The 12,775-nt window shown below is 40.3% G+C and overlaps 1 protein-coding gene across 1 annotated transcript in view; it reads right to left on the reverse strand.

Moving 5' to 3' along the window:
- The window catches only part of itsn1 (intersectin 1 (SH3 domain protein)), a 186,724-nt gene that overhangs the window by 22,628 nt on the left and 151,321 nt on the right, over positions 1-12,775 (reverse strand). The window contains exons 31-32 of the mRNA XM_067993251.1: positions 5,708-5,829; positions 765-871 (exon numbers count right to left, since the gene is read on the reverse strand). Coding sequence (XP_067849352.1) covers positions 765-871; positions 5,708-5,829 — 229 coding nt within the window. The remainder of the gene's footprint in view (positions 1-764; positions 872-5,707; positions 5,830-12,775) is intronic.

The raw sequence follows: 12,775 nt of genomic DNA on the forward strand, positions 1-12,775 counted from the left end.
TCCACTGCATTATCCTCATCAATCCTCCTAGTCACTTCCTCAAAGAATTCAATCAGATTTGTAAGGTATGACCTTCCCTGAACCAATCCATGCTGACTATCCCTGATTAAACCATGCCTTTCCAAGTGACAGTTTATCCTATCTCTCAGTATTGATTCTAATAGTTCGCCCACCACCGAGGTAAGACTGACCGGCCTATAATTGTTTGGCCTTTCCCTCGTACCCTTTTAAACAATGGTACTACATTTGCAGTCTTCCAGTTCTCTGGTACCTCCCCTGTATCTAGTGAGGATTGGAAAATGATCCTCAGAGCATCCACTATTTCCTCCCTGGCTTCCTTCAATAGCCCACTCCATAACAAACTACAAGAAAATATATGAACAAAGAGATGGGGTGACGCAGCATCCAATTTTCCTTCACATGCTAGGATGGACCAAAATATCACCTAGACATGAACTGAGACAGATTTCAAATTCACCATGTGTGGAATTGAACATGTGCCACTTCTTGGGAAAATGCCATATTCGTACGGACCCATCAACTCAGATTTGACACTCTTATGGAGTCACAAACTTCATCTTCATTCCAGACTTAGTGTTGCAACACATTCTGTTTCACAAGGAGATGGTCCTGTGATTCTCATTCTGCATCCCCCACACTAAGGGGATTTTGAACGCGGCAGTGGAGAAAGATAGTAACATACAGAAATTATTATAAAGTGACTGTTATCAGGGTACTATACCAAGATGTCAACATGTACCTACTTCAGCAATTTGATATTGCACATGATCAGCTCTTTCCAGTTAACAAAAATCATGGCCACTTCTTTCTCTGTCAGCAGATCAGACTCTAGTAATGGTTTTTGAAAGACCTAATGGAACAAGGCACATCATGAGCAGCAACAGCAGTTCAATTCAGAATAAGCAAAACTTCTCTGGCAAGAACAAGATCATTAACAAAGGCATTCAGTAGCCTCTAAGTATAAGTTTATGAGTACAAAAGACAAATGTAATTATTCAGGCTGCTAGCAGATTGGGAAAAACAAATTGTAGGAAGATTATTATACATTCAAATCCCTCTAAATATGTTTTAAATTAATGTCAATGCATTTAATTTTAAATATTAATGAGATCATTTCCAGAAATCATGAGTTTATTACAAAATAAACTTTTTTTCAATTGAGTAACCTAAATGAAGCTGAGACCCATGTTGCTGGACACCATAATAGTTGAAGAGAATAGGAGAGATGATGAGGTAAACCAAGTAATACTGATTAGGGAAATTTAGGCTTTTAAAATTCTGTAGATTGAAAAAGGGAAACTTGATGGAAGTCCATGGCTGTGAGGTCAAGAGAAAGAATGAGTTGCAATAGATGATGAAATTAATCTCAATTTTAGTAAAGTGAGGATCCATGAAGGAAGAAAGATTGTTACAAGGCGTTATTTGCAGCAATGACTACTGTAGTGTCAATACAGTAGAATCAGAGAGAGAAACACGCTGAGATTAAAGATCTCATCGCTTATGAAAGGACAAGTATCTCATCCAGGAGTGCAAGAGAAGTGCACAAAAAGCCTCCCTAAATATGGTATATGGATGTCATCATTGCTAATTCTTATCAGTGGAATGTCTTGATCTCTGACTAAAAAAAAATAATCCTTAACTCCACATTAACATTGGAGTGACTACAAGGCAGTAACTTGCCTGCTTTCTTGGCTACAATTAAATGTGGTCCAGAGACCAAGAAATAGGAATAAAAATAGATTTTATATTCCAAATAAACCTTTTCATGGGTAATCTGTGGTCAGGAGCTTGGTTGTGACATTAGCTTCTAAAATGGAGCTGTCCTTAACCTGGCCCGTCTCTTAAAAGGCACTGTTCAATTACTCCATATGGGAAAGTGATTAAATAGGCAGATCAAGGTATTTATGTGTTGCAAACTTTCTGGCTCCAGGAAAGAAGAGTCAGCATTGGCTTTCTCATTTTCTTTTTTCTTTTTAAAGGTTGTTCTGTATCTATAACAAAGTGTAACACTCTGGAGTGTGATGGACACATGCTAAATATATGCTAGTTGATCTCCCATGACATTGTGCATGTTAAGTCACAGAATATGGTCTCTCTTTTACCTGTCCCTGTTGTCTTCATACTGCTGTGTCTCTTTGACTCTCCTCTTCTCTCCCCATAACTTTTATATTTGTTTCTCTGTCCTCTTCTGCTTCTGTCTTTTTCTTTACTTTTGCTGGGAGCTGGGTGACATGCTACAGTGTGGTGGGAAAGGAGCCACCTACACCTGCTGGATGCATTTGGGGTTGGGGCAGTGGCAAAAACATGGCCCTCAGCAGCTCCCATCTCTACTCTTGCCCTATCATTTATACTCCCTCCCACTCCCTTGCTCCCATCACCCCTATCCCTTCACCACCTCATTGCCCCCTCACCTCTGATCACCACTCATCCAATCACTACTCTTACATCTTTCCCTTTGAACTATCCACTCAATCTCTGTACCTTCCCTCTCCCATGCTCTGCTGTCACTCACTTCACCTTTAACCCTCCCATCCAGTCCTCCGCCCAGGCAAGTGGGGAGAGGCCAGAGGCCCTTTCACTCGCAACCTGTTCCTTTCCCTCCTTTTAACCTCTTCTTATCTGCTTCCCTAAGAGGCTTTGTTTGCTTTCAAAAATAAACTTGTTTTTTTAAGTAACAAATTAAATTAGAATGAGGAAAGATACTAACTGCTTTTCCATCTATCTGTCTCTTTCTCTCTGCGTCATAGGTGTTAGCAATTAGAATCTCTCTCAAAGTAAGCAACTGGAACATTTATATTTTCTAACTGTCAACAAAGCACAGGTGAGACAACTAGCTGGCTTCAAAATTCTACTTTTATAAATTAAGAAATCTTATGTCTGTGTGCATGTTCTGTCTACAAACCTTACTACCTGTTGTCGGATCTTTGGTCACATTTTTGTGCCAACTTTTCCCATTGTAAATTCCTACGTCCACAATTCCCATTCAGTTTTCCAATGTCAGTCATCAACGCCAGAGTTTGTTGATAAACCAACTGAATCACTCAAAATGCTTTTCAAAAAAAAAATGCCAGTTTTTAAAATCATTAACTGTCATAGAATCATAGAAAGGTTACAGCACGGAAGGAGGCCCATCAAGTCCGCGCCAGCTCTATGCAAGAGCAATCTAGCTAGTCCCACTCCCCCACCCTATCCCCGTAGCCCTGCAAATGTTTTTGTTTCAAGTACTTATCCAGTTCCCTCTTGAAAGCCACGATTGAATTTGCCTCCACCCTCCGCCCCCCTCCCCCCACCAGTGCATTCCAGATTCTAACCACTTGCTGCGTAAAAAGGTTTTTCCTCATGTCACCTTTGGTTCTTTTGCCAATCACCTTAAATCTATGTCCTCTGGTTTTTGACCCTTCCACCAATGGGAACAGTTTCTCTCTATCTACTCTGTCTAGACCCTTCATGATTTTGAATGCCTCTATCAAATCTCCTCGCAACCTTCTCTGTTCCAAGGAGAACAACCCCAGCTTCTCCAGTCTATCCATATATCTAAAGTCCCTCATCCCTGGAATCATTCTAGTAAATCAGTAATTTCCAAAATAATTTATGAGCAAAATAAAAAAATCAAAAATATGACATTTCACAGTAACTTGATTATTTAAAAAAATGAATTCTTGTGTTCAAAATTATCTCGTTCCCCCCCCCAATATTTTGATCATTCTTCCCCTGAAGGCAGTGATTCACGCTAGAACACAATTCCACAGATGCCACCAGTCCTCTGATCTCAGTAGTCCTTTTTCATGCAAACTAAGACAACTGTGCACAATAATGAGTATGATACTGTAATACTGAACTAGCGACCCAGAGGTCCCGAATGCAAATCTGACATTGAATTTAATAAATCTGGTAATTTGTGGCCTGGCGCCAGACAAAATAACCATGAAAACTGCTGGACTGTCACAGAAACTCAACTGGTTCACTAATGTTCTGCAGGGAAAGAAAGCTGCCACCCCTACCTGGTCAGATCTACATGTGACTCCAGCCCCGTTCTACAAGGCTGACCCTTAATGCCTCATTATCCAAACTAGCCATTCAGTTGTAAAAATAATTGCTACGATGAAGGCCCACCACCCCCTTTTTAGGGCAACTAGGGAAGGTAAATAAATGCAGCTTTGCCCGCATTGCACCACACCCTCAAGAACAAATTATAAAAAACTGTCCTCACCTGACATCCAAACAAATGCACTATTCTGCAGTGATCATGAGCAGGACACCTGGCTGATTCCTTCCCCCTCCCTTGTACTCATGGGACACTGAACCAAACTGTACTGCTTCTACAGTTGCCCCAAGTAAGATCAGTAAACACGTTAAACTGGGGATTAAAACTGGGACATACATTTACCTACTGAGCTATCAGCACAGCCTGAAAATTGTGTGCTCCATCATGTAACAGAAAGGGTCGACAGTAACAGAAAGGGCAGACAAGGGTAATGCAGTAGATGTAAGATACTTGGATTTTCAAAAGGCCTTCAATAAGGTACCATATTGTAGACATGAGTCAGGGGACATATAGCAGAATGGGTAGCAAGCTGGCTACAAAACAGAATTCAGAGATTAGGGGGTTAAAGGTAGTTACTCAGACTGGCAAAAAGGTAGGAAGTGGTGTTCCACAAGGATCGGTGCTGGGACCACTGTTATTCATCTTTTACATAAACGATTTGGACTCAGGAATCGGAAGTACAATTTCAAAATTTGCGGACAACACCAAATTGGGGGGTATAGTTAATACTGAGGAGGACTGCAACAAAATACAGGAAGACATTAATGAAGTTGCAGAATGGGCGTGTAATTGGCAAATGAATTTCAATATAGATAAGTCAGGTGGTACATTTTGGTACAAAGAATAAGAAGGCCACATACTCCTTGGAAAATAAGAGTCCAAATGGGATTAGAAGAGCAGAGCAATCTGGGGGTACAGATGCAAAATCACTAAAAGTAGCGACACTAGTTAATAAGGCCATAAAAAAAAGCAAGCAAAGCACTGGGGTCCATTTCTGGAGGGATAGAATTGAAAAGCAGAGAAGTTATGTTAAACGTGTAAAGAACCTTGATCAGGTCACACTTGGAGTACTGCGAACAGTTCTGGTCTCCATATTATAAAAAGAATATAGAGGCACTGGAGAAGGTGCAAAAAAGGATTTACTAGGATGATACCAGAACTGAGAGGTTATACCCAACAGGAAAGATTGAACATGCTGGGGCTCTTTTGTCTAGAAAAGACTGAGGGGTGACCTGATCGAGATCTTCAAAATTATGAAAGGGTTCAATAGGGTAGACATAGAGATGTTTCCACTTGTGGGGGATACCAGAACTAGGGGCCACAAATATAAGATAGTCACTAATAAATCCAATAGGGAATTCAGGAGAATCATCTTTACCCAGAGAGTGGTTAGAATGTGGAACTCGCTACCACAAAGAGGAGTTGAAGCAACGAGCACAGATGCATTTACGGGAAAGCAAGATAAACACGTGGGAGAAAGGAATAGAACAAAATGCTGATAGGGTTAGATGAAGTAGGGAGCGAGGAGGCTCGTGTGGAACATAAACACCGGCATGGACCTGTTGGACCGAATGGCCTGTTTTTGTGCTGTACATTCTATGTAATTCTATGGAATGTGATCACTAGATAACTTTATCTTACCTCAGTGACGAGCTGCAGATCACTCACATAGTTTTCTTCTGTCACAATGAGCTCGTGTATATAGCCCTGTCGTTTCCGCTCAGAAGGACTTAGCATGTCCAATAAATGTAAGTCAGCACACCCTACACAGAAGAGGGGAAGACTAAATAATATACATCACGTAACATTCATGGTTTCATACACAGCTCAGACACTTGAGCTGCCACCCAATACTAATATTATAGCCAACCGATCAGACTGGATAAAAAGTTAGGCAGCGTACTATTCAGATAAAATTTTATGGATACAATCAGAGAGAACAAACTGTGACATCCGAGTAAATTAGGTTGATGTCTTCATTTTATATTCTTTTCTATTGTTTCAGACAAATTCACATTTACTTGGTGAGCTGGTTGTGACATGCACAAATACCTACCACCATGCTTAAGAATCTCCAAACCGCATAGATTATCAACACAAAACACCTTTAGACACTGCTTGTCCAGCCAGGATCACTCTACACATTAGGGCATTGACTTGCAGGGTTATCCAGAGCAGAATGGGCAGAAACTCAGACCCCCATGACAGGTCCTCCAGATCCCATTAATGAGCCAGACAAAGTGGTCAATCATCAGCAATGGCCTGGATTACAGGGAACCCGTGTGGTTCAGGTATCGGATCTGCCACAGAGGACTGATTCGTTTCCAATCTTCTACTGCTAGGATTCTTGGGAGTCAACTTGATCCAAAGTCACCCCCATTTACTAACATCTACATGAATCCCTGAAGTTATGTAATGAATTATGTTCTAGTACTATGAGCACTACAATCAAAATATATATATATGTATTATACAAATTTAAAAAGAAACTACAGTACTTTAAAAAAAAATCCATATTTTCTCAATGCAATGTCTATGTCATCGAGAGCTGATAAGAAACACTGTTGTGGAACAATCTAGTTTAAAAAAATGTATATTGGCATTGATTTCAGTGTCATTTGTTGCATTTCATTAAAGTGATTGGCAATCAGAAACAAAAGGCTAAATCCCTTCACCTTCCCACCCCCCCCCCGCCCCCCGCCCCCCACCCACCCACCCACCCACCCAAAGTGTAGTTGTGCTCATTTTTTCAATAAGGTTCTTTTGTACAGATTTTCAGCAAAGCTAGCATAGGAAAAGCTTTTTGGTGCCAGGCTCTTTAACGGAGCTGCGAACATTAAGAAAATAATCGGATTTATGATCAGCATGAGTGTCTCAGAATTCCAACCCATTTAAACATGAGGAGATGTATTTATTTTGAACATGATACTCTTGAAAGCTCACTCCTAATTGTACAAACACAGCTAGCACATCTCCAGCAATGGCTTCTCATTCTACCCTGCCCAGTCACCACTGAAGTTCACCCTCCTCTTCCTCATCTCCATACTACCCCTCGGTGACATCAACCACAGGCATGCGGTCAGTTTCCATACATATGCTGACAACGCCTAGCACGACCTCTCCACCACTTCTCTTAATTACTTCTGTGCTGTCAAACTGCCTAATTGTTATGGGCGAATCAAAATTTTCTGCAACTGAACATAGGGAAAACCGAAGCCATTGTTTTCAACCCTCTCGTCTCTTGCCACTGATTCCATCCTCCTCCCTAGTCACTCACTCAGGCTGAAGTAAGCCATGCAAAATCTTAGGGTCCTGTTCAACACAGTGGACATCACATCACCAAGACTACTTATTTTCAGTTCCACAGCATCACTCACTTCTGTCCCTACCTTATCCCTACTGCTGCCCAATCCTTGCCCGCAGTTTTGGCATCTATAAACTTAATTTCTGTGATGTCCTTGCAAGCCTCCAAACTTCCCCTCTCCATAAAATTCAACCAAAATTCAGCTGCCTATGGCCTCTCATGCGCTTGCCCATCACCTCCATCCTTACTTATCTACACTGGCTCCCTGTCCCCAAATGCAATGAATTTAGACTCCTTGTCTTCATCTTCAAATCTCGCCATTGCCTCAACCCATGTTGCTTTTGCATCCTTCTCTAGCCTTACATCTTTTGCCAAATCCTTCGATCCTCTGACTTTTGTATCCCTCCTCCCTTTGCCCCAAAATTCTTTGCAGCCCATTCAACCTCAGCCCAGCTCTCTGGAACCCCCCTCCCTTAACTCATCTACCTCTCTGCTCCCACTGCCATTAAAAGCCTTCTTAAAACTCAGCTTTCAGTCACCTTTCCCAACATGTCTGTTCCTGTTATACAAGTTTCCCCTCTAAAGCATCTTGGGACATTTTCCAGCTTAAAGATGCAACATAAATGCAAATTATTGTTATTATTGATATATACACATCAAAATAAGTAGCTTGTTAAATTAAAATCAATGGGTGCTAAGTAACACTTGACAAAACTGCTTAAACAGCACATTTTACTTTTCTACATGACTTCTTCTCATTTTCTAAATAGTATCTTACACTTGCCTTCCTTGTAGCACACATATTCATACATTAAAAAATACAAATGAGGGGGTTTGTTTATAATTAGGCAAATTCAATTAGAGAATTATCTACAAATATCACAAATGAAATTATATAAACTCCAATAAAGCTACCGTAGGAACAGTGCCCCACAAATTGTCGAAGGGTGCCTGCAAGGTTCTATGGGGAAATGACCTAAAATGTGCTTAAAATGGAGTTTTAGCTTGAAAGCTGACCAGGTAAAAAGGAGTTCAGCTATAGAACTGAGTGCTTGATAAAGGCTTTTAACCAACACAAGTTCTCAAGCTAGTTCAAACCCAACACCCAGGTTTTTTGGCCATAAAATCTTCTAAGCTACAGTCCATAAACAAAATAAAGCTATAAAACCTCTAGGTTAACTGCACCAGAAAGATTTGTGTTTATACTACAGGCATCCCTTACTAACATGATTATCCCTAACCCAAACCGCTTAGGTAACACCTAATGGAACATGAAGAGATCACTCTTCTATTTGTGTGAAAAAAATTGAGAAATGCAAGATCAGTAGAGGGGAGGTCGCAAAAATTGTGGACACAAAGTTGGCCTTGCTGGAGGAAAAGCCATGATGCAGCGACTCAATGACAGCCATAGGATTCCAATTTTATCAGGTTTGATTGGCAGAAGGGGGTCAAAACCTTCTGGCACCAATGACATCCTAACTGGTCATGAATAATTTAAAATTAAAGATGTAAAAATAGGTTGTGCACCCCTCAGGCTGGTCAGTGTCAAGACAAGCGGTAGTCTAGTAGTAACAGCAGCAAAAGGCAATCTGTGATAATCTTTTTTCTAGGGAGAACATGCCATCTCTCTTTGTCTTCGTAAGACTAGCCGGTTGTTAGCTCACTTGGGTTCTCTTTGTTCTGTAAGAACCTTTACCTACAGGTGCGGCGTATTAAGACAAGTAAAATATCGAGTTCGCTTGTCAGGCTGTACCAGCCAATTGCAGGCAAAGTGTCACTTAATTTTATAAGTGCTCGAAATCAGAGAGGTGAAAACAAAGGCAGGTCAAGTAGCATCGCTCATGCGTAAGGAGAGCGCAGTTGGAGCCAAAAGTCCAATTGGGACAGATAACCCCACTGACAAAAGGGGGTTTGTTATCACTCCAGTAGCTAATGCTGACGTCTCATTGAAGGAAGGCTGCTCGTAAAAGTGAGCTCTAAGCATCGTTAATCTCATGTAGATTTGAGCTATTTAATAGGCAGGCTATTCAAAGCTGTTAACTTATCAGCTATCTAAGGAATTCTTCAAGTAATCTCACCAGTTTATAACCTCAGACTCTGGTTGCTGCTGTAGTTAAATGCTCAGCACCTGTTAGTGCTAATTTACAGTGATACACTGAAATGCCTGCGTAACCTCTGCTATTTGTTTTAAGTAACTCTGTCCATTAATGCTTTGCTGCTCCACTACTGAATAACTCTGATTACACCTACGCATGTCTATTAAGCATTCGTGTACCCAACTTTAACTGAGTTGTGATTTGTATCCACTAAATAATGTTTAGTTCATGACTTGTGGTCTGGCTTCTTCCTTGCCGAGGCAAGAGATAATTTACTCACTCAGCAGCTTAAAAGGTAACCTAATCGAGGGTTAGCAAACTAAATTTGTTTTGATCCAAACTGCATTAAATGTTAGACAGTTCGGGAGCAGAGTCTGGCAATATTCATCCCTGGACCTACGCTGGCTGGTAAAACTTCAGGCAATTCCTTAGTAAGGAGTTAAAGAGGGAATTAACGATTCGTCTGGTTCCTCAACATATATTTCTGAGGCTACGAAAACCCAGCTTTCTTACACTACAGCCCAATCGCCTCCTTATTTTGCCAACCAGAGCATCCAGACCACAATTGGGTAGGTGAGCAAGTTGGGAATTTCATTAAATAAATGATTGAAGATACAATAAACAACTGACCTTGCTCTTACCTAACATAAGCTGCAGCAGTTCTGACATCAAATCATATTTGACACTACATACAAAAGGGAAATATTCCAGGTAACAATTGCTTTGGGGAGAGTGCCACATGTAGAATAGGCCATGAACATTCACCACTGATATTCAGATGCATGGCTCCTGCATCAATAAAGATTGATGAAGTGCAGTGGCAGCATATTACAACTAATATGGTTCTGCTTCATTCGTGTGAAGGCTGCATCCTACCAGGCATGGTCATCCTCATTTAGTCCAAGATTCAAGGGCTTCTAATAGTAATGAGTCCAGGCGAAGATGAAGAATTTTCTGTGCAACACGACAATACTCTACCATTGGCTGGAATCAGGTTTTGTATAACACTTAAATTTCCAACGATGGAGTATGCATGAACTTACTTGAGAATTCTGACTATCAGCTTTTCCAACCATCTTTGCCATGTGTTTGCTACAGTGACCAGATGTAAATACCATGCGAGAGTTTAATATTTGTAACCAAGGAAAGCTTGCAACCTTTGTAGCATTGAGTAACATCATAGTCAGCTTTTCCCAGTACTGAAGGCATTGTATCAGGCCACTAACTATAACTTGGTGCAGATAGTACCAAAGTCAGTCGCTGTCTGTCTTTTGGATGGGGAATTAATGCGCTCTCTCAGAAAACAGGCCACCACGGAAGATGAGAAAAGTAGGACAGAGCACTTACTTCAAGGACCACTACATAGGTGTTATATGACCTGGTCGTTCCATCTTTTGAGGAAGTCACAGATTTTTCATTCACCAAGTGACCTGGTATATCACAAGAAGTTCCTAGAAATCTCAACAGCTATTCCTTTTTGTGCCAGGTACTGCAATGAAAGAATCATTTCACTTCAAGATGAGGTGGTTCAGACTGTTCAAGTGGTGATAATGGAGTTAAGAAATCCATTTTATCCAGAGATGTTGGTGACACTAAATGTATTTCATGATACATTGCGTAAAAACAATTCTTTGATATTTGTTACACTTTTAGCGCACACCTGCATAATCTACAGACAAGACCAAAGTAGAGGTGAGGGAGTGGTTGAGCAAATCAACAGTTGCAGAGATATTGTGACAACTGGAGCGCCTAGTAGCCATGAGTGTGCGTAGGAGAAATATGAAGGAAGAGGTTTCCCAAAGAACAGGAGGGCGGTAAATTCAGAGAATGAAGAAGATTTAAACCGGAGAAGTTGCTTGGTGTAGTATATTTTGGGATGGGACTTGGGAGAAGACGATGAGGATTTTAAATCCCTGTTGTAAATTTTGGACCAGAACTGAGATTCCAGCCCACACAATTTCAATTTTGTCTGTTACTTATGGGTGAAGTTATTAAGTCCTACATATATATTCAATCCAAAGGATGGCTAATCTTGCTCAATGTCTTAATAGTGCACCACCTTAATTTTTACTCATGCCTTATTGCAGAATGTCTGGTAATTGATTTGTATAGCACCTTTAACTGTAAATATGATGCCATAAATTTTTGTTTTTGGCTACACTTACTTGTCTGGTAAGAAAGTACTGAAAGAGTAATATATGTTGAGGGAAATTAATTCCAAGCCAAAGTATTTTACAGAACCACAGTTACATGGTTTTTGGTTTTAAATCTGTCCCTGTTGAGTTTGTGTTCTCAAATAACCAACACAATGCAGCTTAAAACTAAAAGGGGAAATGGAAGAGGTTCTGATCGACAGAAAACTATGTGCTGCTCCAATGACACCTATAATAAAATGCCAAAGCACAATGTAAATGGATTGCTTTATGCTGAAAATAATTCCACTCTTCTCTCCCTCTTTCCTGGTATGTATGTGGATTACAAGGTTATCCCAAGCCACCTTTACACAACTTCCACTGGCTGGTTACATATTGTGCCATCACCATTGGCAGGTTGCACACCATCTCAAATTACAAGATGTGCATACAGGGTGGGTTTAAGCCACATTCTCCATACAACTTCCTAATTTCAGCCAATCCATCAGATGAAAGCTGGGTAGGACTCCATAAAGATAACAGGCAAACCATCTGCGGTGTCTCAAGTGCACCATTTAGCAGATGGTTCCAGAACAACATGGGCACAGGTCTACGAGCAAGTCTTTTGCATGCAACCTCAGCTGATAAGTAGGAAAGGGCACAGTGGGAGTTGGCGTTTTGTGGAGGGTGAAGAACAGAGGAAGGAAAATGATAAGCAGTATTAAGTTTATATTGAAAAAAACTCAAGTTGAGTTTCCATAAATTCAGGCTTCAAAACAAGAAACCATTAAAATTGTACAAATGAATTTGTAATTTAGTTCTACAAGACAGACTTCAATGAAGTTAATGGAAGTATAAACAGTCAATTTTCAGAAAGCAATTTGTATCTTTCAAAAACAGCATATTGCTCATTAGAATTCACTAAAAAACTGAAATAGATGCATAATTCAGGATAATTTAGAGATAAAATATAGGATACAAGCAATAAATCTGAAACACTATTGATCCTTGGTTATAGTTTTCTAATGGTAATTTGAGATGTTTCCTTTAACATCTTGCATTCTATTATTAAGAACCAAGGTGAAAGAGTAAAGCTTAGTGTAGGACACCGAGGTTGGAAAGAGAAGAGAAAACAAGGACGTAGTGATTAGTTGATTCTAAGGTTGGATTTTAAAAG

Source organism: Heptranchias perlo, chromosome 11 (genome assembly GCF_035084215.1).
Source record: "Heptranchias perlo isolate sHepPer1 chromosome 11, sHepPer1.hap1, whole genome shotgun sequence".
Taxonomy (NCBI): Eukaryota; Metazoa; Chordata; class Chondrichthyes; order Hexanchiformes; family Hexanchidae; genus Heptranchias; species Heptranchias perlo.